The 23,900-nt window shown below is 45.4% G+C and overlaps 1 protein-coding gene across 5 annotated transcripts in view; it reads left to right on the top strand.

Annotated features, from left to right (window-relative positions):
• LOC105285218 (cell adhesion molecule 2) overlaps positions 1-23,900 on the top strand; it is a 90,037-nt gene that overhangs the window by 33,695 nt on the left and 32,442 nt on the right. For all 5 annotated transcript variants that reach the window (XM_011349304.3, XM_011349299.3, XM_011349300.3 and 2 more), the window contains exons 3-4: positions 7,085-7,160; positions 23,499-23,625. In XM_011349304.3, the coding sequence (XP_011347606.1) occupies positions 7,085-7,160; positions 23,499-23,625 (203 nt within the window). The remainder of the gene's footprint in view (positions 1-7,084; positions 7,161-23,498; positions 23,626-23,900) is intronic.

The following is a 23,900-nucleotide window of genomic DNA, read 5'->3' as shown; positions in this document are numbered from 1 at the left end:
GATACGACAGGGAAGGAAATTAACGCCATTGTTCCGCTTGACGTGGTGGATTTGTACGGCACGGCGCGGCGGCTGTTTCGACAATTAGTTGCCGACACCCCTCGGATCCCCGCGGGTGAGTTCGTCGTCCTTCTTCCGGCAACGGATGACAATGATCGTGCGAGCAAGAGCGAAGACGTCGCTTCACGTCTGAATGCCGGCAGCCGGAGACAAAACGACCATTACCCGCGCGGAAAGTGCCGCTGAATTATTCAGAACGTTCTTCTGTCGCGCGCGTTTCCGGGGTGCGAAACGAAGAACCGTGATATTCGCATCGATGTCCCCGGAAGCGGAGGGAATAACTAATATCGCCTTACGTGGCTTACATAATTGCGATACAGCCGCTGTCGTGATGCGGCGCATTCAGATGCGAAAGGGCGCTGCTTGCTTCGGTTTGCAGCAGCGGCGATTCTGATCAAGACTTTGATTAAGCCGGATTTTACTTTTGTAAAAAGGATGATGGGTTGCACTACTAAAACAAATTATTCATTTGGATTAAAAATCAAACAAATCTAATTGCTGATCCGATGGGAGAAACAGAGCGGCACGGTGAGTGCGAATTTGCCGGGATTTTCGCGACGAAAAGGGAACGCCGGCGTAAAACCACGATAATGACTCCGCGCAAAAGTGGCACGGAAGGAAAAAAGCATGCGCACGCGATGAAGCGGCGTGACGAAGGGGTCGCCGATAGCCCCGAAAAGCAGTGGTGGCTCCGGGGGGTGGATCGTACGAAAACGATGACGCGCAGGCGAGTATCATCGATTCGTCGACGACTCGTTCGGCCGAGTTACGGCGCAGTGCGGTAACCCCCGTGCCGGGGAACAAGCCGCGTTTTGCTCGACTCGGCAGAAACGAGGAGTTGGCGAGCGATCCTATCCCGTTGTTGGTGGAAGCGATCGCGACGATCGTCCACTCGATTCGTCACCGTCACCGCGACTGTCGACGAACCACACAGGGGAAGACTTGATGATCACCCGCTTGTCGCCGCTCCACCCCCAAAACGGTTTATCGATATTTATGACAACGTGCTGGGTGGACAACAAAGCGATGAACAAACGGTTTCGTCATGTGAGGGATAAAATAATGGTGTCGTAGATGATATTTTCGTCGCGAAAAGCAGCTGGTCTTTGGACGGTTGGACAGAAAGTGGAGAACGCAGGAATGCCTCCAAGATTGATTTATTAAGAATTTTGTTGAAAGAGGATACGAAATTACGATATTTTTCCAAAGCGAGATTAAGAGCAGTTTTCGTGTCTCAGTGTATTTATCCTGCCCCTGTTCTCACCTTGTTATTTCTCCAGTTTATCAATTTGGTCTGTTAAATTGCCCGAGCCGCTAAATTAGTGCTTTAGTGAGCACGAAAACTGCTCTTCTTTTCTTTCCGTTTTTTCTTTTTCGGTGTAACTCAGAGCATCATTTGTAGCATTTAACCGACGTTTGACTTCCACCCTGCAATTTCGCGTCTCGTTCGGCCAATTGAAAGACAGCGACGAAATGACAGGCTGCACAAACACGTGCGCGTGGCACGAATTAATTAAAACACAGCGAGGCGAGACGCGCGGCGTCGCGTCGGCGTCGACTCACGGTGTTCCATCGTGATAAAGGACAGGGAAGAGTCGTTATTAATCCGCGTAAAATTAATGTCTGCTTATAATGAATTTCAACTTCGTTCCGGGAAAGCCACCGTAACGCGGAGGGCCACTTTCACCCTCCCCCCTCTCTCTCTCGTTCTTCCTTACCATCCCGTGCAACGTGCCCGAAACGCGGACACTGCATAAATTAAAGATAGCCCGACGTGCAAGAAGTTGTAACGATAACGCTTTTTCTAGGTGCGTTATTACGCCGCTCTTAGATAAGTCAGTATTAAAATAGAGTCCTGGGGCACGAGGCGTTCCCACCCTTTGGCGTCGTCCCGCTATGCACTTCCTTCCCTGCACGTGTCCTTTACGCGCAGCTATCGCACTTTACGGCGTGCTCTCAGTCCCGGATTTAGTACGTTATAACACGCATATTCATCCAGGCTTATTAAAAATTCTACAATCCCACCTGCCGTCGTGAAATGTGATAAAAAATATGGGCCATGGTATGACTCCGAGTCTGTCGTGATTGCCACTGTCGAGCTTGTCAGATTGCGACAACCTTGATGACGGATCCCAATTGATAGTGAGCTCGTATTTTTAACGCCCGAAACGGATTTTGTGCTAAAACGAAAGTAAGTGTCGAACGAAGAAATTGACTTTTTTAGATAATTCTTCGCAAGATCATGATATGAAATTTAATTATCTATTAATATTGTTTAATTTTATGTATTTGTTTAATTATAATTTTCCTTTGCGCAGAACACCAGATAATTTTGTAGCAATTATCTGCAAGTCGGGAAGATATATAAATTGATAAATATACTAATTAGTACGAATGTACTTTTCAGAGACGCTTTGAATAATTATTGAGATCCGCTTGGAATTTTCTGCGTGGTTGATTTACATTGTTTACTCGTACAATTTGCTCGTACGATCATTAACACGCAAAAATAACGCTGATTTATATAAAGAGGGGAATAAATGTCTTGAAATCTCGGTGAAAAATATTTCCAAGCAGATATCGACAAAAAATTAGATAAATTCCTTCCATTTCAGCATTGTTATATTTCGCTTCCATCAACTTCGGAACCGCAGGTAGGATATCAACGGAAGTTACAGCGAAATTAGCCTGTCATACCCTTAGAAACAGCATTCCCGCAATTGTCTCCGGTGCAAGAACAACATAACCCGCGCTAACACGATAATACACAACCCGCGCGAGAAACGTGTCTCTTAATGTCGTTTAGAGCAAGAACGAGGTGGTTCCGAGGTTACGCCAACTGATAAAGTGGCATTGTTCACGTAGGTCTCTAATCCATGCGAGATTGTGTGCCGTGTAAAGAAATATTACTCGCTTTCTCTCTCCTCTCTCCCTCTTTCTGTCTTGATGAAGATCATGGTTATGATGAGACATAAAAAATCGACAATAACCCCCATATAGTTGACAATAACCACGGCACCTACGAACAATGTGCAGCGCGAAGTATCACACGACGACTTAACCCAGTTTCAACGGCGAGGAGTTTCATTGGACTGAATTTTTCTCTCATAACGAAAGTGTCAATTAACAATTTTTTCACAACAGAATATCATCGCCACCTCAAAAATCTCCCTCTAAAGAAAACGGTCTCGCGAAAATATGAAACTCACAATTCAAGAATCGCTTATTGTGCACATCACGGGGATTACAAAACAGACTGCGGATTGCCTCTCCTGACATTCTCGATGCAAATTTCGCCGTGACCGTTAAATCATCTCCCGAGCGGGGAGGCCCATTCGTGCCTCCGATCGCTACCTCGAACTTGGCGAGTCTCCGGTGAAGAGGCGACCGGGTCTGGCGGCTATGCAAAGCCGAATATCCCGGCGCAATTAATTCTCGGGGCCAAATCGAAGCACGATCCTCTCGATGGAATATAATCGTGCACTCTCGGTCGGCGTCAGGACCAAAGGTGACTCGTCGAGTGCTGGTGCCCGGGGTTCGCTTATCTCTCTTGGTGCCGCGACCTCGTGGCTAATTCAACGATCGGAGTTGGAGCACACACACGTACACACACAGGTAACGAGCACGTTATTGTAATGGAGAGACGAGACGAGGCGAGACGAGGGACTGCAAGACGCGCGATATTGCTGATCGGTCGTCGTGTTCCTCGCGATTGGACTGCAAATTAATCGGACGTCCGCGAGTTTTGTGCTCGACTGATGAGCCCGACAATCGGGTCGAGCTTTTCCTTCCGAACTGCCGATAATAGCGTAACGTCGCGTCGTTAACGCGAAACGCGCTCGTTATTCCCCGCTTGTCTGGCGCGCCGAGCGTACCGGCGCGGCTGAATTTCACGGTTTCACCCCCGAATAACGCTCACGTGGACGAGCAACTCACGCACGCTCACGTTTCTCCCTTACTCGTATCCCTTCGTTGCCTCCGCTGGTGTCCACTGAATTCGACGTCTCTGCACAGACGTATTACGTAAAAATACATAGTCAAATAGAATTTAATAGATAACAGAGACTAACTGGGACATGTCATAGATTCGAAAGGGAATTAATTTTCGAGCGATATATCCGGATAATTTGATGGGGGATGAAGATCCCGCGAGTAATTTGCTCATAGCGGATGATACGGGGAGAGAGTTAAGCTGGCAAACGCACTAACTTTGTATACGCGCCAAAAACCACACACGATATGTTACACCGTCGTTGTTGCGGGCGGTTTCTCTCTTATCTAATCCTCTTAGAGCGATCTCGAAACTCGGATTCGCCTCGAATCTACGTCACTCTCCCCGTCCAGGCTGCTTTTGACAGGGTATAACAATTTCCGCCAAGATGAACATTCGCCAGTTTACCAGTTCCTCTTTGCGCTACGTACAGAATCGAGAGGCAAGGTCCCAAGTCCTTTTCCCGCTCGCCACCCACCTTCCCCAATTACGAAAGCTCGTGGGGTCGCCGCGGAAAGTTTTAGCTCGCTCGTCCGATGTCTCTCGCGCGCTCGCGCGTGCGTCGGGTCGCTGGCTAAACTGTTTAGACGTGTCCTAGAACGGGAGGACGGAAAGTTTGCAGTGACGTTCGGGTTTCGGTACTTACCATGTCGGCCCGGTGAGCGAATCGAAAGCGCCAAAGAATCGACAGGCCACCAAAAGGATGAGGACGCAGACGCGGTCATGGGGTTGGCTTCCGAGACACGTACGTCGCGCCGATGAGATCCGCCTCGTCGTGTACACCCCTCTTCGTCTTCGGAACTTAGAAAGTCCCAATGACGAAGCGGACGCCGATAATAACGTCGAGGCATCGATCTCCCGACTGGACATCCTCCATCCTCTCCGCAACTTGTAAAGCGCGCTCGTCGCGCGTTTATCCTTGGATCTCGGGGTGTCTCGCGAACGAGTAAAACGAGCTCGAAAATCGCTTTAGCCATTTTCGCTTCGTAATCTATTTTATCATACGACTCCAGACTGTTTCATGAGTCTGCTTCTTCGTCTTCATTTATTTCGCGTTCGTCGTCCTGAGTGCATTGCGGAGTTGCGGCTATGAAAATAGCACTTGTTATCGTCAACCGTGCTTCTTATCGTAGTTCGCACGCATCAACTTGCCGCCGTTGTGAATTGAGTAAACTCGCTCTTGCGTCTCTGCAACACGTTGCTACGCATGGAACGCGCCGCGTAAATACAGTCTCCGCTTTATCCCGCGGCGAATTAATATGTATACGAGATCTCCGCCTTACGAACTGTCTACGGGTTACACATTTACGAGTGCACGGGCGTGGAACGAGACAAGACCCGGCGTCTGGAATGTTTTAGCCTCCACATTTAATCTGGTACTGAAAATTTCAGCCCGTCTCTGCCTAGGAATTCTCGCTCTTAACCTTTTTGCTCTCCACGTCCATTCCCGTCTTTCTGGCGGCGCGGCGCTGGCGACGAGGACGACGAAGACGACGAAGACGACGACGACGACGACGACGACAATGACGACGAAGTTAGATACCGACCCCTGCTGGTCGTTGCATGCGCATACTTATGTATTCTGCCCCTTCCCCCTCGCTCATACACACAGACTCATATACACTCCTCTGCTGTCGCGCTAAAAAATATAAGAGTCGAGCTTAGACCTTCTGCGCTGCCCGACAATTTCTTTCTACTTATGTCCCGCGGGAATAGAAATGCATTAGGAGCGTAGAATTATTGAAACGAAAAGCAACGAACTGGATATGCCGTCCATATAAAGAACACATAAAAAACAGTTCTAAATTTTCGTCTCCAAAAATATCTCGCGGAGGAAGAACCGATGACGCGAGCAAATATTGATCCGCCTAAAAAAAAGAGCAATGGGATTAAACTCGTGAATAACTACAGCAATTTGATTAATATATTTTGTTGACATTGAGATGAATATCTTAATTCATTATCGATTATTCGTCAATATCTGTCTTATTCTTTACGGAAAAATTGTATAAATGTCACCTGTCTGATATTATAAAAGTATCCTACCTTTTAACACGTCAAGCATGTTAAAAGGAGGCAAGATAAAGGGAAAGAAAAAACGAAGGGGTAAACCACGAAGAGGAGCGTGGTCATAATAGAGCCTGTCTTCCATTATTTGAGCATCTAGCGCGATCCACTGCGAATCCTTCGGATCATCCCAATTTTCCGAGCTTTGCCGACCCTCGTCACTATTGAAAGCTCGTGGCCGAAGGTCGACGCGGTACTTCTCCATGGTCGAATAGATCCGCGGCAGCTCGAGTAAGCGGAGTACCGCTTTTTAATGCCTCTATTGTGTGCCTGGCAGTGGGTCAAGAGATTTGCCGATTTAGGCGTGAAAGAAAGCGCCCTGCGTTTGAAAACGTTCCTCCATTGAAATTGGACTACGTATCGGTACCGAGTAGCATTGAAGTAGCACTTGTTCACAAGGGAGCTCCTTGACGTGGTCTAACTCGATCTAGCAAGAGCATAAACCACCGCGATGGTATTTCTTCCATGAACTATAAGTACATTGCAGCGCAATACAGAAGATTCGTATTTGTTCCACAGTTTGTTGCAAATTTGAAAAAAAGAAACGAGCGGAGATATGTACGTTTCAATCTCGAAACTTTATGAATTTCATTTTATTCGCGTATTTCTTCAACAAAATTATGAAAAATCAGAAAATAGATCGGAAGGCGTAAACAACGATACTTCATGTAGCTTCAAAAAAATTTAACAATTATCATAAAGATCTCGCAAGAAAAAAAAGTAAAATTTGTTTGATTGGAAAATTGATATATTCGTGAATATATGTAAAGTAAAGAAGAAAATGCTTTCACCGAAAAGTATCCCTTCGCTCTTTTACTATCGGCGATATAATCGGAAACTCGGGGAATCATTGTCTCGCGTTTCCGACGACGTCGCATCGATAGCACCCTCGGGCGACGACGTATATACTCTCAATTGACATTTATGTGATCTCATACGAGCTCCTGTTCTCTTTTTCTGTTTCAGTCGCCGGTCTGAAGCTACAGCACATACGTGTCCCGACGTACCTTCTCAGTGGCGAGAACGCGTTTCTGGAATGCGGGTGAGAATTTCTACCATAAGCCATACGAACGTCGACCGCTGTTCACGCATGTAATTTTACTATATACGACTATTTAGTCGTATATAATGTCAGCGCTCGTACATCCCTCCGTCGGATTATAGTCAGTCTTTTATCGCGACTGCGGCATCGAGATTTTTATCCTGTGTAATGAGATCCAAGCGCTTCGGGAGGAAAGTTCATGCAAACAGTCCTGCGATAGGTTTTTTAATAATGAGAGAATATCGATAGAATATAATATCGATAGAAACATGTCCGTGTCAGTCTAGAATCCGACTATGAAATTCTTCCAGTAAAAGATCAATAAAATCGCGAGTATTCTTCATAATGGAGTGCCATTGATTATTTGATTAGTTTACTATATTTGAGCACGTTTTAAGAATTTAGTTGACCTGATCGATACCAATAATCTGGTCTGTCCGCTGTATCTAGAAATAAATCCAGTCTTCCGTGCTGCTGCAAATATCCGAAATCTCTCACAGAATGCGTCGATATAGAAATCTTAAAACCCTTATTCGGAAGAAAATTCCCTAAGGCTGCGATTTTGCTTTTTATGCGTTTTAGAAGTCTGACAAGAAGTCTGCTTTATCTCCTTCAAGTCAATCAGGCTAAGCTCGCAATCTTGTGTTAGCTTCACAATTGTATGTCGTCGACGTACAATTTTCTTTATCATTATATTGTTCATTTTTTTATTACATATGTTTTCTATAAATTGTTATCTTAGATTTACTTTGTATTGCTCGTAATATATTAAACTCTCTCATTTTTAGGACGCGCTTTTCAAGAAATTCTGACTTTGTATTGTATCTATTTATAATATCTTATATTTTACATCGTGCTTGCTTCTCGATCAACCGTTCAATTATGAAAATATCAGAGAGTATTTTACTCTGAAAAGTCAAAGTCTCTTGCCTGCTCATAAAGCGTGTAAACAGAACCGAGTTAAACAGACGCGCACGTCGAGATGCGTTCTGCGACTTATCGATCGATGCACATACTTATTTTATACGCAAAAGAGATAATGCGCGTCTTGTTGAAACAAGATGCTGCTTCAGCCTCATTATATAATTTCTGCATTCCACCTCTCGGAGGCAACTATTACCTTCCTTTCGCTTCGGCACATCCTACCTCATTATTCTCTCCAATTACAACATCGGATTTTACAACGTACCTAACGAAATCTTGTTCGATAAACTTCGTTAAAATCTCTAATATCTTTTCTTATACATTATGATCTCGTGAAAACGAATTCACATTTTGATGGAAACAATTTTTTAGTCAAAGACTTCGTGGAATGTTTACATTGCAATTAAAGAGATAATTATGCTTTGTCTGATGTAATTGTGAAACATAGGAAAATAATATAGAAAAAAATATAGAACAAGGCAAAAGAGAAAATTTATTTTCAGAAGAATACATAAAAAAATATTTTTAAAATGACTGAGATTTATTGCTTGGGAGAGGTAGAATATAAAAATTAATGTCAGACAATTTGAAGCTTGAGAGTTGCCTTTCTGTAGTAAGTATAAGCATATTGATAGCAATCATGATTTTGATTGGAACAATATAAAAGTTTTACATCATAAAACACTTTTGAGGAAAAGAGAGATCGCGGAAAAGTTTTTCATCAGAAGTCATAATAATGCGATCAACCTACAGAGAGATACAAATGACTGTGTTTGGCTTGTGACCTCGTGTTTATGACACTATCCTGAAAAATATCTAGCTGTTTGTCTCCTTCTGTCAGTCGAGGTTTGATCACAGTGAAGTATTGTCTCGTTTTATTCTTATCGACACTCTTTCAGTTATTTTCGGTCAGTATGTATTATTTTACTATTTTTCTTTCCTTTCTCTTTTTATGTTTCTTAAAATTTTTTCTTAGTGTTAATTTTTACTTTATTGTATACTTTCAGAAAATAACTGTGTTTTCACTTGATAAGGACTTAAATTGAGATGGAAACGTTGTGCAGCTTTTTATTCAATAAACCAGCCAGTGTGGTCGAATTATTGATTATTTTATTAATAAAAATTAATATTAGAAAAGATTCTATGTGACTGACGAGTCAATAAAGAATAGCACAGTTCAATTAATAAAGAACAATAATGTACTTGACACACAATAGAACTAAAGATTCAGATTGCCAGGCCTCCAGATTTGCGCCAAGCTATGATTACGTTAGTTTTGCGTTAAATAATTTAACCGGTATACTCCATTAATCAGGTTACACCTACGTTAAGAGGGCTTCGGGAGCTAATTTGATCGGTTTTCGAATGGCCGGCCGGTAGCACGATCTCCCGCGCAATAACGTTCCTGCCGTGCGTAATAATAGCGATAAATGACCGGTCCGCTGGCGCGCACACAGGGTTCGCTAAATAATTCGTCGGGGTAATACGGACCGCACAATAAAACCGAAGTATCGCCCGGCATAATCACTAATGTATATCAACCCGGTTCCGAGCCAGCGGGCGTGAATTCTCTATACGTGCGCGCGGAAGCCGCCGTACGTTCGTTACAACATGAATGGTAGATCGTAATGAAGGACCAGAGCCCTGCTAAGCGAATTGTACGTTCACGTTGTACGTGTACATACATGTTGGACTTTAGACGTGCGCCGAAAGCGAAAAACTTGTACCATCACTGTTGCATCGACGGGATATACGCGCGCGCACGAATTCCATTTCCATTCGGAATTATTAAGACCCGTCGGAACCGGGTCGGTCGCGGTAAGAAGAAGCGGAGAAACTGCACGGCGAAGGCGCAGATCGAACGGAAAATAGAAAAGAAATGCCAGCGGGGGAAATGCAACCGCAACGGCGGAGACAATACGGAGATCCGTTTCTCGCGTTTCACCACGCGGAGGTAAATCGTGTAAGCGGGGGACTCATAGAGGTATCGGTAAGAAGCGAAGCAATAAAGTACGTATCGAGTTTGCGGTTAACGTTAAAGGAAAACGATAAATAAAATTACGAATAAAAGCGGAGCGAGCGAGTGGGAGGTGGGGGCCCGCCGACGCGAGGGGGAGTGAGCCTGAGACGCGCGAGTGTCGGATCGAACAACGAAGAAATCTCGATACTCTTCTTCTCCGAGTCTTCTCGTCGTTTATTTATTTACTTGCCGACGCGGAGAGATAGGTCCGTGCGGGAAAACTTCTCGCCCTCCCTTCCGCCACGTTCTCCTGCCTCCCTCCGTCTCCACGACTCTCTTCCTGGCGGAAAAAGATGCCCCTCGACCCTCCGACTCGACCGCGAGAATCGCAACTCTCGCGAGATTTCTCCGCGCAAGTTCTTCACGGACGCGCTCTGGACGACCACGATCGTTTCCTCTAATCTTCCGATCGGAATTCCATCGTCGACGGTGATGGCTGCTGCTGCTGCTGCTGGTACAGTGGCGGATCGAAGTCGTCGTGGGGAAGAAAAAAAGGAGAAGAAGAACGAGGACGCGTAGAGCGAAAGAAACAGCGTGCCGTTAGTCAGCAAAACTCGTTTCAGCGAAACGATCCGTCATCGAATACAGGAGAGAGGCAGTAGCGAGGGGGACAGGAGGAGATCCCGGAGGAAACGAGAGGAAGGAAGGACGATCCGACCGTTCAGCGGCAGGGGAGCACCCCCAAGGTCCCCGCTGGGTCAGCCAAGGGCCATGGATTTTCCACCCCTTTGCGTGTGCGTCCCGAATATACGTGGCAGATACATCGGTCCGCCCCCGCGCGGTATTCGCGACGCGAATGCACAATGGCGAACGTGTGACTCGCACGGCTCGTATACCCCATGGACGATTCGCGTCATATCGTCAATGATAATAATAAATCATAATGATAAACGAGCTGCCGGGAGAAGTCAGACGTATCGAAAAAGAGAGAGATTCCCCGAATTCCACCCTGAGAACGTTAATGCGCTCGTTTGTTTCAAGTATTGCGAAATCCTTGTTTCCTCCTCATTTCCCGTTTTCTCGTCCCGATGTTCTTCCTCCATTTCTCATTTCTCTCAGTTTCGTTTGTCACTCTCTCATTTTCTCGTCGTTGTCCTCGTCGCTCGCTTTAACTTTTTATCCGCGTAATTATCATCGAATTCCACTCGATGCGAAGGCACGTTTCGTTCCGTAATACGCGGCGCGGATCGATTTCGCTTCTTCGAAACGATGAGGGAGTCCCTACGGTAATTAAACATCGAACAACAGCGGCCGCCGATTATTATCATCGGCGTAATCAAGGTCAAGAGTTTCGACTGATGGCCAGCTGTCGATTTATAAGCCCGCACGACCAGTCTGCTCCAATACATTCTCACCCTTTCCCGACCCTCGCTCGGGGTCGGGACCACCCTGACGGCAGCCCATGCCATCCGCTAGATGGATGGTAATTGCATACCCTAAGTTATCACGGAATCGAAGTTTCTTCCGGTAGGAAACGACAAGCTTCACGGAATCTCTATTAGGGTAGCTCGATCGAAGCGACGCGGGGATGTGTGTTGGGTACACCCGCGTCTAGTCCGTGTAAGGGAGTCGCGTAGTCACCGTGTTTAGCCCCGTCACACGAACATCCCCGCACACGGGAACCGCGGAGTCACCTCGAGCGGGAGGATAATTAAAGCGTAATTATATACTTTGGGGGCGCGGGGCAGGGTGGGGATGGGCGAGGATGAGGGCGGCCGTAATGACGTTTAGTCGACACGTCGTACATCTAAACGTCGTAATTGATGCGGTGCTTAATGATCATTACCAAGAATATGATTAGCGACGAGATACCGCCGTTGCGCGGGAAAACGTTTTCAAAAGAGTCCACCACTTACTTAATGTAATGAGGAAATACAATATATTACGCGGCGAATCGATACCGAACGCGCAGCTTTCGCGATAAAGTGCGTCGCTTTACGTTTCCTTCCGCGGTGAAAGTTGATGACAAAAACTCCTTTGTTATTGAAAAAAGAAAATGACATGCGTATTTCTTCACTTTCCTTGCAGAAAGTGAGTACGAGTTTATCTCTTGGATCAGTTTCTTCAAGCTTGTCACTTTTCGCGAAACTTGGATCGATCGTAGAATGCATTGCCCCCTCGTAGTAGTTTCTTTTATCTTTGGGGAAACGGTCTTCAAGTCTTCACTTGAAGCTGTTGAAGAATGGTGTTATTCAAGATCGGTTTCCGTTCGGAGCTAGCTTTTCCCTCTTCCTTCTTCCCCATCTGTCTTTATTTTCTCATCTCTATTTTCTACCTTCCTCTCTTACTCTTACTAGTTACTCAAGAAATTTATATTTCGATGCAGCTGCAGCATCGAATTTTGAACTCGCCAAGTTCACAGTTGGTTCAGTTCATGCGTGGAATGTGGTCACTTTGACTTCACATCGGACTGAAGTCGGAATAACCACATACTCGTCGCGTGGTACCGACTCCATAAATTTAGCTTCGCTCGGCCAGCCGCCGTCGTGCGTGGCGAGGAGCGCAACGCATGAAGAACGATGAGCTTGCCCGAAACTCGGCAAACCGTCCGGTAACACGTCGATTCGATGACCGAGCCGTGAGTTATTGGATCTCAAAGTTCGGAAGTAAAATTCGTCACATCGACCGCGACGGGCGAACCGGCGACGGTACGTACGCGCGGCACGTACCGTCGAATTGACTATTGCACTTTGAAACTCAATAACTTAGGAGCGGGAGCCGGCGCGACGCGCGCACTGCGATATTGAATTCAAACTTTTCTGTTATTCTTGTATGACGGACGATTTGTCTCGCTGGAAAATATTTTCTGTCGGACGTTGCCGCGGTATTAAGGCCCGCGACGAGGCGCGTTTCCGTCCAAGCAACTGCTGATGGCTGCGTGCCTCCGTGTTCGTCCTTCTTCATCCCTTCTCGCGCGACATTGATGTATCAGTTGTTTACCGCATTCTTTTTTCAGGAATTTATTTATCATTATGCATTTGTGGATAACTCGTTAATTCACGGACAACGGCGACGGCACAATACCCGAAATGCCCGACAGAATTTATGCATTAAAGCGTGACACGGATACCTGTTTTGCGCAGATTCCATAAAATATGATACGCAAGGTACCTATCTCGGTTGCATGTACGCGTCGCACCAAGCACTTTGCGTTAATCTGCGCCATACATATGTCGCGCACGTTCTCCCTGCAATACATCTCTATTTTTTGGCAAGAACGTGCACGTGCGACGACAAAAGGGAACAACATCGTCTTTCCAGTTGAGAAGAATATAAATACGTACTTGCAAACGCGCGTCTACACGACTGCTGATAGTCCCCGTGACATTCTCGGACTACTTTCTCAGCCTATCTTTTATATAAGATCATTATTATAAATAAGATTATTGCTCCAATTTATAATCGTCTGATTTTTAAGAGATCTTTTAGGCTTTAAGAGATCGGAGGCTAGTACGAAGAATAAAGAGAAAGAATTTCGAGCTTAAAGCTGCGACACCTGTTTGAATCTTTCCAATTCTATCCTGAATTTGAGCAAAACAGCAAGGATAATATAATACATTCTGAGAAAAGAAGAAATCGGTAGATCCCGGTTCGACCAATACTTTTCCGTTTCAACTATCCTAGGGCTGCAGTCGTGTAGTCTACAAATGTTTCTACTGTTTATACAGTTCGATCACACAATTCGTTCGTATCACTTCTTTGAGCCGTTCCAGTTAGCATCCTTATCGTGCGCAAAACGTTCGCCGCGGCTTTCTCGCGACGTTATTCGCCGGCGTGCGGGTATCGCACATTTGCCGGAGGAAACAATATGCTCCCCACGTAACATCGTAAACGAGACTGTGAAAGCGCGCGATGCGCCTGCAAATTGGAGCGCGCGCTTTTTCCACGGCGGTCTTGAGGAACCGTCGGGAAAGTGGAGCGGAGGGGCACCCTTCGATCGGCGACCCTCTCACGCTTTTACCCCCGCTGTCTCTGTTCCTCTCCATTTTTTCTTTCCTCTCTTGCCCATGTATTCCATGAAGTACATGGAGCCCGACGTCGCATCGACCATCGCAAAAACCGAGACACTTCAGCTTTTCAACTCGCTCGTCATTTCGCTTCATTTTACAAGATACTGCTCCGCACCCTCTCACCCTCGCACCTTACACACGTTATTGTACTTATTTCCGCGGTGTTCCCGGTTCGACGTTTCAAGCAAACCGGGGTGAAGGTACGGGAACAACGCCCGCATCGCGAGCATTAATTGGATCCTACTCGACTCAGACAGCTGTCAAGGAACTCGTAATTGAATTTCTGAAACATTAATCCGACTGGCAGGCCGATCCAGCGGCGGCGAATGAAATCTTGAGACAGCAGTAAGAGGGAAAGTGGAAGACGGAAGAGAAAGAGAGAAAGAGAGAGGGGCAGAATGAAAGAACAGGTGGAAATAGTCGCACTCAGTTTTCCACTTGCTCCTGCTTCTCTCTCTCTCTCTCTCTCTCTCTCTCTCTGTCTGTCTCTGTCTCTGTCTTTATCTCTCCATCTGCACCTTACTGGATCTTAGATCGCTTGCCATGTTCCGCCAAAATTTACAGTAATCGATAGTAGATACATCATATCGTGGTGGATTATGGATTCACGAATAATTGAGACGTTGGATTGCATTAGCGAACGCGAGTCATCTCTAAAAATATTGAAGTCAAATTCCGAAGTTACGCCAATTCTCCTGTGCATAAAGATTCTCGCGCGAGACGTGGCACTCGCGTTTCAGCGGATCATCAAGAGCGCTCGAACGAAATAATTGAATTTTCCATTAAGCGCTTCTCCTCGCGAACTCTTTCTCGACAGTCCCCGGCAAGGAGGACTATGATTTATACTGTCGTTCCGCCTGATGGGGTTGAGCTATCTCGCGCTTCAGAGGGATGGGAGAGACAGGAGAATCGGTATCTTTTGTTTTTTCGGGCGTAGCATGTTATTCCTCGTGAAATTGCTCTCGCGACGTTTTACACTGTTCTCCTCACCCCTTTCAGCATCTCCTAGAAGAAAGAAAGATGTACTTTGCGCGACGGCGCTTCCTCCTGCAACCCTTCTTTCTTCACGCAGTTCCTCCCTCGTATCCGCTAAGGGCTGAGCCTTGATCTCGCACTTGGCTGCGTATTAAGGCGATGATGTACAATACGACAATGACAAGTTAGAAACGGAGATAAACGAGCGGGGAACGAAGGGGGGAGGGAAATCCTTACAGGCACGGTATTCTCTTGGTCTCGCGATTCCACATTTTGACTCGCAGCTTAAACGGATAATCTTTTACCGCCTCCCACGTTACCTTAATCCACCAGTCAAGCACGAATCCCGACAATGAGCTATCGTATGGCCTTTTGAAATTGCTCGAGCAAACTCCATTATACACAAACAACGGGACTTCTCTCTGCGACTAGATCGCGGTGCAGCCGGTGGTTTTTGTGTCCTTTATACAAAACTGTTGACGAAATCACGAATGCAAGTTATTTGTAATGGGATTAATGTTTGAACACAACACCAGAAGCAAATCTGATCATCGATAATCAGTATTATTAATCAAATTAAAGATCAAGTTCATTGAATTGGCGATAATCGCATGCGGTTTGACCCGTCTTTCAAAGGGACTCTCCTCTTACTACTTCCGGTGCACCGTGATTCGCATTGATCCGGCACGTTTAATTTAACTGACGAGTTCCGTGCCTTCGCCGCGAAGATACACAAGTCTTCGGAGGAAACGACCATATGCGTCTGCTGGAAAATTATTTTGTCAGAGAGGAAAACTTCCCGAGCGAGATTCGTCGCGATATTGACGTTTGCTTCTCCAAACTGCAAAGATGTAACGAAGCTTCCGGGATCTCCGCGCGGTTCTTCGCAAACTTGTTACCTAATGTTGCGTGCTTAATTAGGACTTTTGCGATCGCGATACACCGCGCGCGTGCGCGTGTGATACCTCGGTGGAGTCCACGTAGACCGTAGAAAGACGCTTCGCGTTTACATAACTTACTTTAACTCGCGCAACCGATCGATACCGCGTTTAATTTATCTAACAGCTATTATCCCGAGGATTTTTCGTGGATACTCAAAGGAGCAGCGTTCCCGTTTCATCCGTGCTTGCGTTTTTGTCTATCTCGAACGCAAATGAGGAGCTTAAAATGCATAAAGCGTATCGCGAGGATTTGCGGAGAGAATCTCTTTTCCGAGAATTACCTGGATATTTACCAGATCCTTCAACTCGGAATCATCAAGCGTGTGCGCCCCGCGGATGTGTACCTTATGAGCTGCTTGAATAATTAAATCGACCGAGCTGAGAAATCGGACCAGTGGTTATCTGTCCGGGTACGGAATGGTAATCAGAACCGAGGATTCAGGATTTGGATGCCTCCAAGTTACTCTATAAATCACAAGGAATCTTTTTCCGTAGTCGTTTTGATGACGATCGATGTTGACATGCCGTCAGTCAGTATCGGTCGTAATGCGGATGAATATATGCTGAACGTGACACGGAGTTCGGGACGTTATCCGCGATAAACACGTGAATGGCGAACTAGTTTGCTCTCTCTTTCTCTCTCTAACAGCACACTTCTCTGACGAGTTTATTCGCCGTATTGCCACCAGCACTCCGTAGCAATCCTCCCACATGCGCTTCTCCAAAATTACTTCCAACGTGGCCACGTCCGGAGCCGTCAACCCTTTCATTATCGATTCTACGCGTGGGATTTTCGCGGGGAGCGAAATCACAGAATCGGAGAAACTCGAGAGAGCGTGGAACGGTCACGTAGCACTTTGTTCTCAAAAGGACATTATTTATAATTTATAATATTGTCGCCTGTTTTGTGCGATCCCGCATTGATCCTGCGTCGGCAGGCAAATCGTCAAATAATGGCGGAACAATGTCCATCGGAATAATCACAATTAAATCCTTGCGCGTGTAAATCAAATCCAGTAGTCATCTCCGATACGCAAATCCCGCTTTAGCACCCGTAATGACGCGGTTGTAGGTTTTAAAACTGGAAGCAGAGCTTCTGTGATAGTCGTATGGTATCATCAAACCTTGATTATGCTAATCGCACATCTATTAGCGATAATGTGTAGAAAATCATACGAACGGAATTACGAGTACCGTCACGTCCGCGTATGATCCGCATGTGATCCGCCGTGTGGACGCGCATAAGTTGTCGCTAGATCGACAGTCCCTCTCCCCCGCCTCTCGTTTTAATTAATACGCCCCCAAACATGTTTATTTAACACGACAAAGCTTTGAAGCCAGGCGCACCGCTAATTTGCCATTAGTTGAATTATCGGTCGGCTTCGCATATTCGTGCTGGAATGCGTGGGTAATGAAAGAGAGCGCAAAATACCACCGTACCTCCGGAATCCCTTAATTTTCCGCCTCGTCATTTGCCACCGTTGAAAGTTCCGACGTGCTTCACACGTTGCGAAACAAGTCAAATGCAACTTTAATTGCGCACGATCTCAGTCAGTACTCTTGTCCGTTTGACAGATTCTAATGTGCTTGTCGCGGGATTCTCGCGCGCGATAGACGCGTCCCGACGAGCAAAGTTACGTTTCTCGCTACGTTGGCTTCGATATTATATACGCACGCCTTCCGCCGTAATAATTTCACCGCAGAGAATTTCCTATTACGAGCTTCCGCGCCCGCGTTCTCCATTCTCACGCTCTCCGATCGTCGAGTCTCCCCGCCTCGATTGCCCCGCGAATCTCATTCATCATTGCGACATTTTCCCCAATCTTATTAGCCCGAGCGAGGTCTCCGCGCGCGCGCTACTTGATCCCGCGTTTATCAAGTCGCAAATTGATTTCGGATCTTATCGTGCGTCGCCAAGCATTGTACCGCTGCCCTGCCACTGTGACTTTGGAAATAAAGAGAGCACTTGCAAAGCCTTGGTGTATAAATTGTCAAAATACTTTTGTGCGGATTTAAGCCGCGACCTGTTGAATAAATTTATCATAAATTCATAAAGTTACCTGTTACATGAATTCTGGGTGAATAGATGACGAGTGATGAATCAACGTATCCAATCAAAGCCGAACCTATGTTTAACATTCGACTGTCAATCATCAATTTAGCGATATGAATATGTAAGTGAAAGATGAAGCGGAGCAACGCGCGATGGATACTGTATCAGATAATGATATGCGTGAGTTATCCACTGGTCGAAACAGCAATTTCGGGTTAAAGCGGGACACCGGTTATCTCCGACGAGTAATTTGCCTTTTCTCGCGTTGAAGATCCTCAAAAATTCAAGAAGCTTCAACGGATAGAACAAAGGTGACTCGTAAATAATGTCGCCGCTAGAGATGCGGAAAGATCGTCGGGAGCGGACGATGCGAAATCGACGGGCGCGCAAAGAATTGAAAGAGCGTACCGCGCAGACGATGAGGAACGGAAGTAGGACGAGGGCTGAACGAGGGCTGAACGAGGGCAGGTGGAAGACGAGCGAATGGGGGGAGGAAGGACGGGAGGAAGGAGGAGAAGGAGAACGGAAGAGCAAAGAATTCCCGCAGGACACGACCCGGCAAATGAGCCGGAGAATGCAAATCAATCCCACGACGCGGCGCTCGAAATTGTGCACCTACGCTCGAATGCGGCAATCCCTTTTCCAGGGCTTTGCTGCATGCGCCGGTGGGAAACGCTGCGCTAGTCTGCTTCCGCCGATGCCGATGCCACCGACGCCGACGCCGTCGTTGCCGACACACAGCCCACGAAAATGCCCCCCTAGGGTACGTCACAGCAACCGTGCTACGGCGCAATGAGACCGACATTGCAGCCGAGCGTGCATTATCGTATCCGACGTGTCCAACGCGACCTGGAATGCCACGTTCCCTCTCCGCCGCGTGATCTCCCTCGGGGAGTAACACATCCCGGTGCTACTCGCACACGACTTCGCTCTCGTCTGCACGCTCGCTCGCGGATCGACGATCCACGTGGCCTCTTTCCGCATCGCTCCGTATTTCTGAGACGCCAGACACACACAGGATCGGTTATTTTCCGCATCTGAATACGTCGAAATCGTATCGCGTCGTAAGAGTCTTTTTTCTTGTTGTGCACCTTCGAGCGGTCCAAACTTGGCCGATATGCTCGGCATGTCTGAAGGGGATACGCATTTCTAACCTAGACGCGAGATGAATTCAAAAATACGATTTACTAATGTAAGATTGTTTATTTTGGAACCGCGTAAAGCTCTAATAAACCTCATAATTCTTAATTGATTTGTGACATTTATACGATTCTCTCGTTTCATTTATTTTTACGCTGCGCTGTCTTGATTGGATTTTAGAAGAGCTGGTTTCGTGGCAAATACAGTTACACTATTTTAAAAACACTTCAGAAAGACTCTTTCAAATTATAAGATGAATTTTAAAACTACACGTAAAACTTGTTAACGTAATAAAAAGAAAGAAAAGTAATAAAGAAGAGAGAAAAAGCGGGAAAAGAAGATGAAAGAAAAAGAAAGAAGTCAGGCGTATTTCACGTGAAAATGAGCGCTTTAATTAAACTGGAACACAGAATTTTGGTGAATTTTCCAATCTCCATTTTAGGGGCGCTTATTATCGATCTCCTAGGGGTCCTCGTCCAGGTCGTGCTGATAGGCGACGGGAAATTCGAAATATTCGATGGAGAGTTTGCTTGTTTTATGAGTCTGGAGTTGCGAGTCTGGAGGGAGAGTGCACGGGATTATTTTTGCAGACGCGTCGCTCTCGTAAGAACATGGTGATGACAGGGTCGAAGACGCGATTCCCTTTGTCCTAACCGGCGGGCTAACCGCTCAAAAGGTTTATCGGAGCATGATCGAGAAACTCCATTGAAATGCAATTTAACGAGACGGAATGGTGGGGAGGGACTAGAATCCAGAACGGCAATTATAGCGAAAACGACAAATGCGCGGTCGTGTAGTAGTAAGGCACCTCTTCCGGCCGGATCAATTGTTCCGAACATAATATCAAAGGTGGAACTTAATTGCGAATGAACGCAGATATGAAGATGAATTCGCGACTCGAGATCGCGACTAATTTGTTATTCGTTCTAAAAGAAGACGCGGGAACAGGTGTCTTTCTATTTTTTCTGCCGTTAATGGTATCAATTATCTGACCAATAACGATCTTATTCTTTCTCTCTGTACATCTACTAATATCTTTTTTTAATTTAATAATCTTAGTCTTAATCTCAGTCATTTCAGGTCAGAGAGAGAGAGAGAGAGAGAGAGAGAAATCATACATTTAGAAAATTCGCGTAGCTTGTCCGTATAATTACTGTTCATCGATGACAGACGCATAAATATGAAAAAATAATTTAATATATAGGAACATGTTGAATAATGTCGAGAATGATAAAGTATTATAACTCACACACACACACACACACACACGCGCCCGCGACTCTGTCGATCGCAATCGATCAAATTGCAAACGCCGTGCAAACAGCTGATATCTACGGTTTATCGTTTCGCGTACAATAAGAGCGATTCTCGATTAGCGAAATGGGAGCCGCCACGTGCGACAGCATGTTTTGGCTACGGATATCGATCAATTATTGTAATAGCACTCGCGTGGGTTTTACATTCGAGTCCCGTCACGCGAATGGTATCCTCTAACTTTCCTGCTGCACAACGTAATCAACGATGAAACGACGCACGTACGCGATCTACGTTCGCGGCCTTCCTGGTTTCGAGTACATCGCGTTCACGATCGTATGTCTTTAGGAGCCGTCCGTTTCGGACGATCGTAAAAGGCCCCCGGTGCGAACGATTTTTCAAAAGCGCCTCTGTCACCCATCGCTGCAGCGCGTTTTATGACATTTGTCCGCGATCCGTGACAGTTGTGAGTTATAATCATCCCCCGACGAGAAACTACATCCCCGTGTGTCCTCGGGAGTACGCCGAGCGCAGGTGAAAATATATAGCAAAGATCGTAAAAACTTGGCGAAACAATTTTTAATCGTACGTTATCTTCTCTTTCCTCCCTGTTCTGCTACTTTTTCCTGATATATTTCTTCCGCGTCTTTCTTTTCTTAGTCTCCGTGTTCTTCTACTTTCTACTTCTCTATTAAAAGTGCACAGGTAAATGCATTCTCGCGCGGTGTTCCCCGGTATATCAATTTGAACGTCATACGGCATAGGGTGCAGCCATGATTAATGTTTGATCGCGCGGAATTAACGTACTCCAAAATATTAAGGCGTTGCTCACCGCGCGTGTGAATATGCAACGAGTAACGTAGCGAGGAATTGCCACCGGGGAATTATTAAAAGTCCATAAAAAGATATCTCTCTCGAATATACATAGCAGAGACGATGCGGTCTAAAACGCCCGGTGGCGGTGCGCTAATTGCGGCGGCAATAAGCAAACGCGTTAAAGACCGCGGAGTCCAGGAACCGCGTTCGTGCAATTCTCAAAAAGAGGAAGCGAAAAGGGAGGGAGAAAGAGAGAGAAAAACAGAGAGAGAGAGAGGAAGAGGGTCGTTTCAATTAATAGCGCGCGCGATTCGACGATAGAAATAATCGAACGAGTCGACCAATTAAGGATACGATCTGAAGCCGGTCGGCGCACGGACGCGCGAGTTCATTTCACTTTTATTCCACTGCTCGCCGGTATTCGCTCGTTTTCCATGGCTCCCCGTCTCTATTGTACCGAACGAACCGCAGAACCGATTAGTCCGCAGATACGTAAATTGCGTCCACGGTAAAAGCGGCTTGTGAATAGGCGATCTCGGGGTACCTTTCAGTAGCAAAGGTAGGCGCATCGTGCACATGCAGGGGCTGTCTCATCCCCTTTTCAACTCGCCCTCACTCACATACAATTAGCTCTCAGAAACCTGACCACCGTTCCGCGAGGATGGCGATCCGAGACGATGAAACGCGCGATCCTATATTGCGCGCAAAACGTTTCGTTCACTGGCGAATTATAAAAAAGGAGGATTCTGTTCGAGGATGAACTACCGCGATAAGATTCGACCTCCGATAAACTTTCCGCAACTTCTTACCAGCTCGAAGTTTCGGACTCGGTCGATTGTTTCCTCGCGCTCGCTCGGGGCTCTCAACGAGTTTTAAAAGCAAGAAATGTCATCTGCCTGAAACTTAACTCTCATATCGCGTGGAAAGGATGCCTCCAGGAGTCTTCATAGCTAGTTGAGGATAACAAATTTTTCATTTTTTAATTAATAATTAACTTATAAAATAAAATTAGATTATAAGTGACATTAATTAGGTCAATTAGTTAATGCATAATGATTAAAATTGTGCAAATAGATTTCGATTAATTCGAAATCAACTATTATTTCGTAGTCACTTAAAGACATTAAATTTCTGACGGAAATAAATAATCTATATGACTCAATATTTATAAAGTTATATATTACATATATTAATTAATTTATTTATTTATTATTTTATTCTCTGATATGTGCAATTGGCAAGAATTACTTTACATATAAAAATACGGACCAAATAAATCTCCTTCGTAAAACCTAACTATGTTTATCAATTTTTTATAAATATTCATGAATCAAGAATCAATATTATACAATAAGATGCATTTTTATTACTTGTTATAATATATTTATCCATTCTTAAAAAAGCCGTGTTAAATCAAATCGAAATCATTGTTGCCTCTTTTCCGCGACGCTGATTGGTTATCTCGATTCGCATTGTGCGTTATGTTCAGTTTAGCTTTAGATTACCATCGCGCGGCTCTCTTCGCGTGGAGGTTAACAATTTGGTAGAGTGTCATAATTGTGCATATAATAAATAACAGATATAAGATACTATTGTTCGAAAACATTATTAATATTGAAAAATAAAATAGCGCGCGCACAGTGCGCGCCTGTGTTGTACTGGTAACAATATAAATAGCACAGAACTCCTCGGAAAAGAAAAAAATTTTAATGGCTATAACTTTTCATTTCTAAATCTAAATGATTTTCAATCGTCGAGACCTCTTCGCAATATGCCAACTAACAGTATAAATAGCACAGAACTTCTTGGAAAAAGAAACAAATTTTTTAATGGCTAGAACTTTTTCATTTATTGTTTTAACGAATTTTAAATCATCAAGAACTCTAGGCATTATTAATATTGAAAAATAAAATAGTGCGCGCATAGCGCGCGCCCGTGTTGTACTAGTATCATAAAAAAGACATATTGCAAGCATAAATGTTATATGTGGCATACATAACATCTTACAAAGCACGCAAAACACGTGGTAATCGATTACTGGAATACGGCGTGGAATGCACTATATTGGGTAGATCAGGAATATTGTAACAATGAGGAATAGTCGCAAGTTCGGGCTTGTCGTCTACTGCGGGCCGTCTTTACCGGTAACTCGGCAAACAACTGGAATGCATTTAATAACGTGTTTCACTTAATCTCTTGTTTCAGATACGATCTCGAGACAGAGAAGCTGTACGCAATTTCATGGTACAAGGACCAGGAGGAATTCTACAAATTCATAGCCCGAGGGGAGACTAACAAGCACAGCTATCCTGTCGCAGGTGTTAAAGTTGACGTGAGTGAGATGCCCATCTCTATACGTGTCCCTCATTGTCATCCAACGTCCCATTGTTTCTCCCTACAGTAGATTCCTTAACACCTCGCTAAGTACCAATGCCCTTATTTTTTTTAAGAATAAAGATGCCTTGTCCTAAAAGAATCGACGAAGAACGCGCGCGAGAGTGAGTCTAATGAAGCGGAGAGGAAGCACCAGTACGATCACGGATGAGGAACGCGCGTAATCCCCGAGACGCGAAATATAATATTTTAACACAGCGGCGGATTAGTCGA

The sequence above is a fragment of the Ooceraea biroi genome, chromosome 5 (assembly GCF_003672135.1).
Source record: "Ooceraea biroi isolate clonal line C1 chromosome 5, Obir_v5.4, whole genome shotgun sequence".
Classification (NCBI taxonomy): Eukaryota; Metazoa; Arthropoda; class Insecta; order Hymenoptera; family Formicidae; genus Ooceraea; species Ooceraea biroi.
The sequence above is the reverse complement of the archived record's forward strand: the minus strand, read 5'-3'. Positions and strand labels throughout refer to the sequence as shown.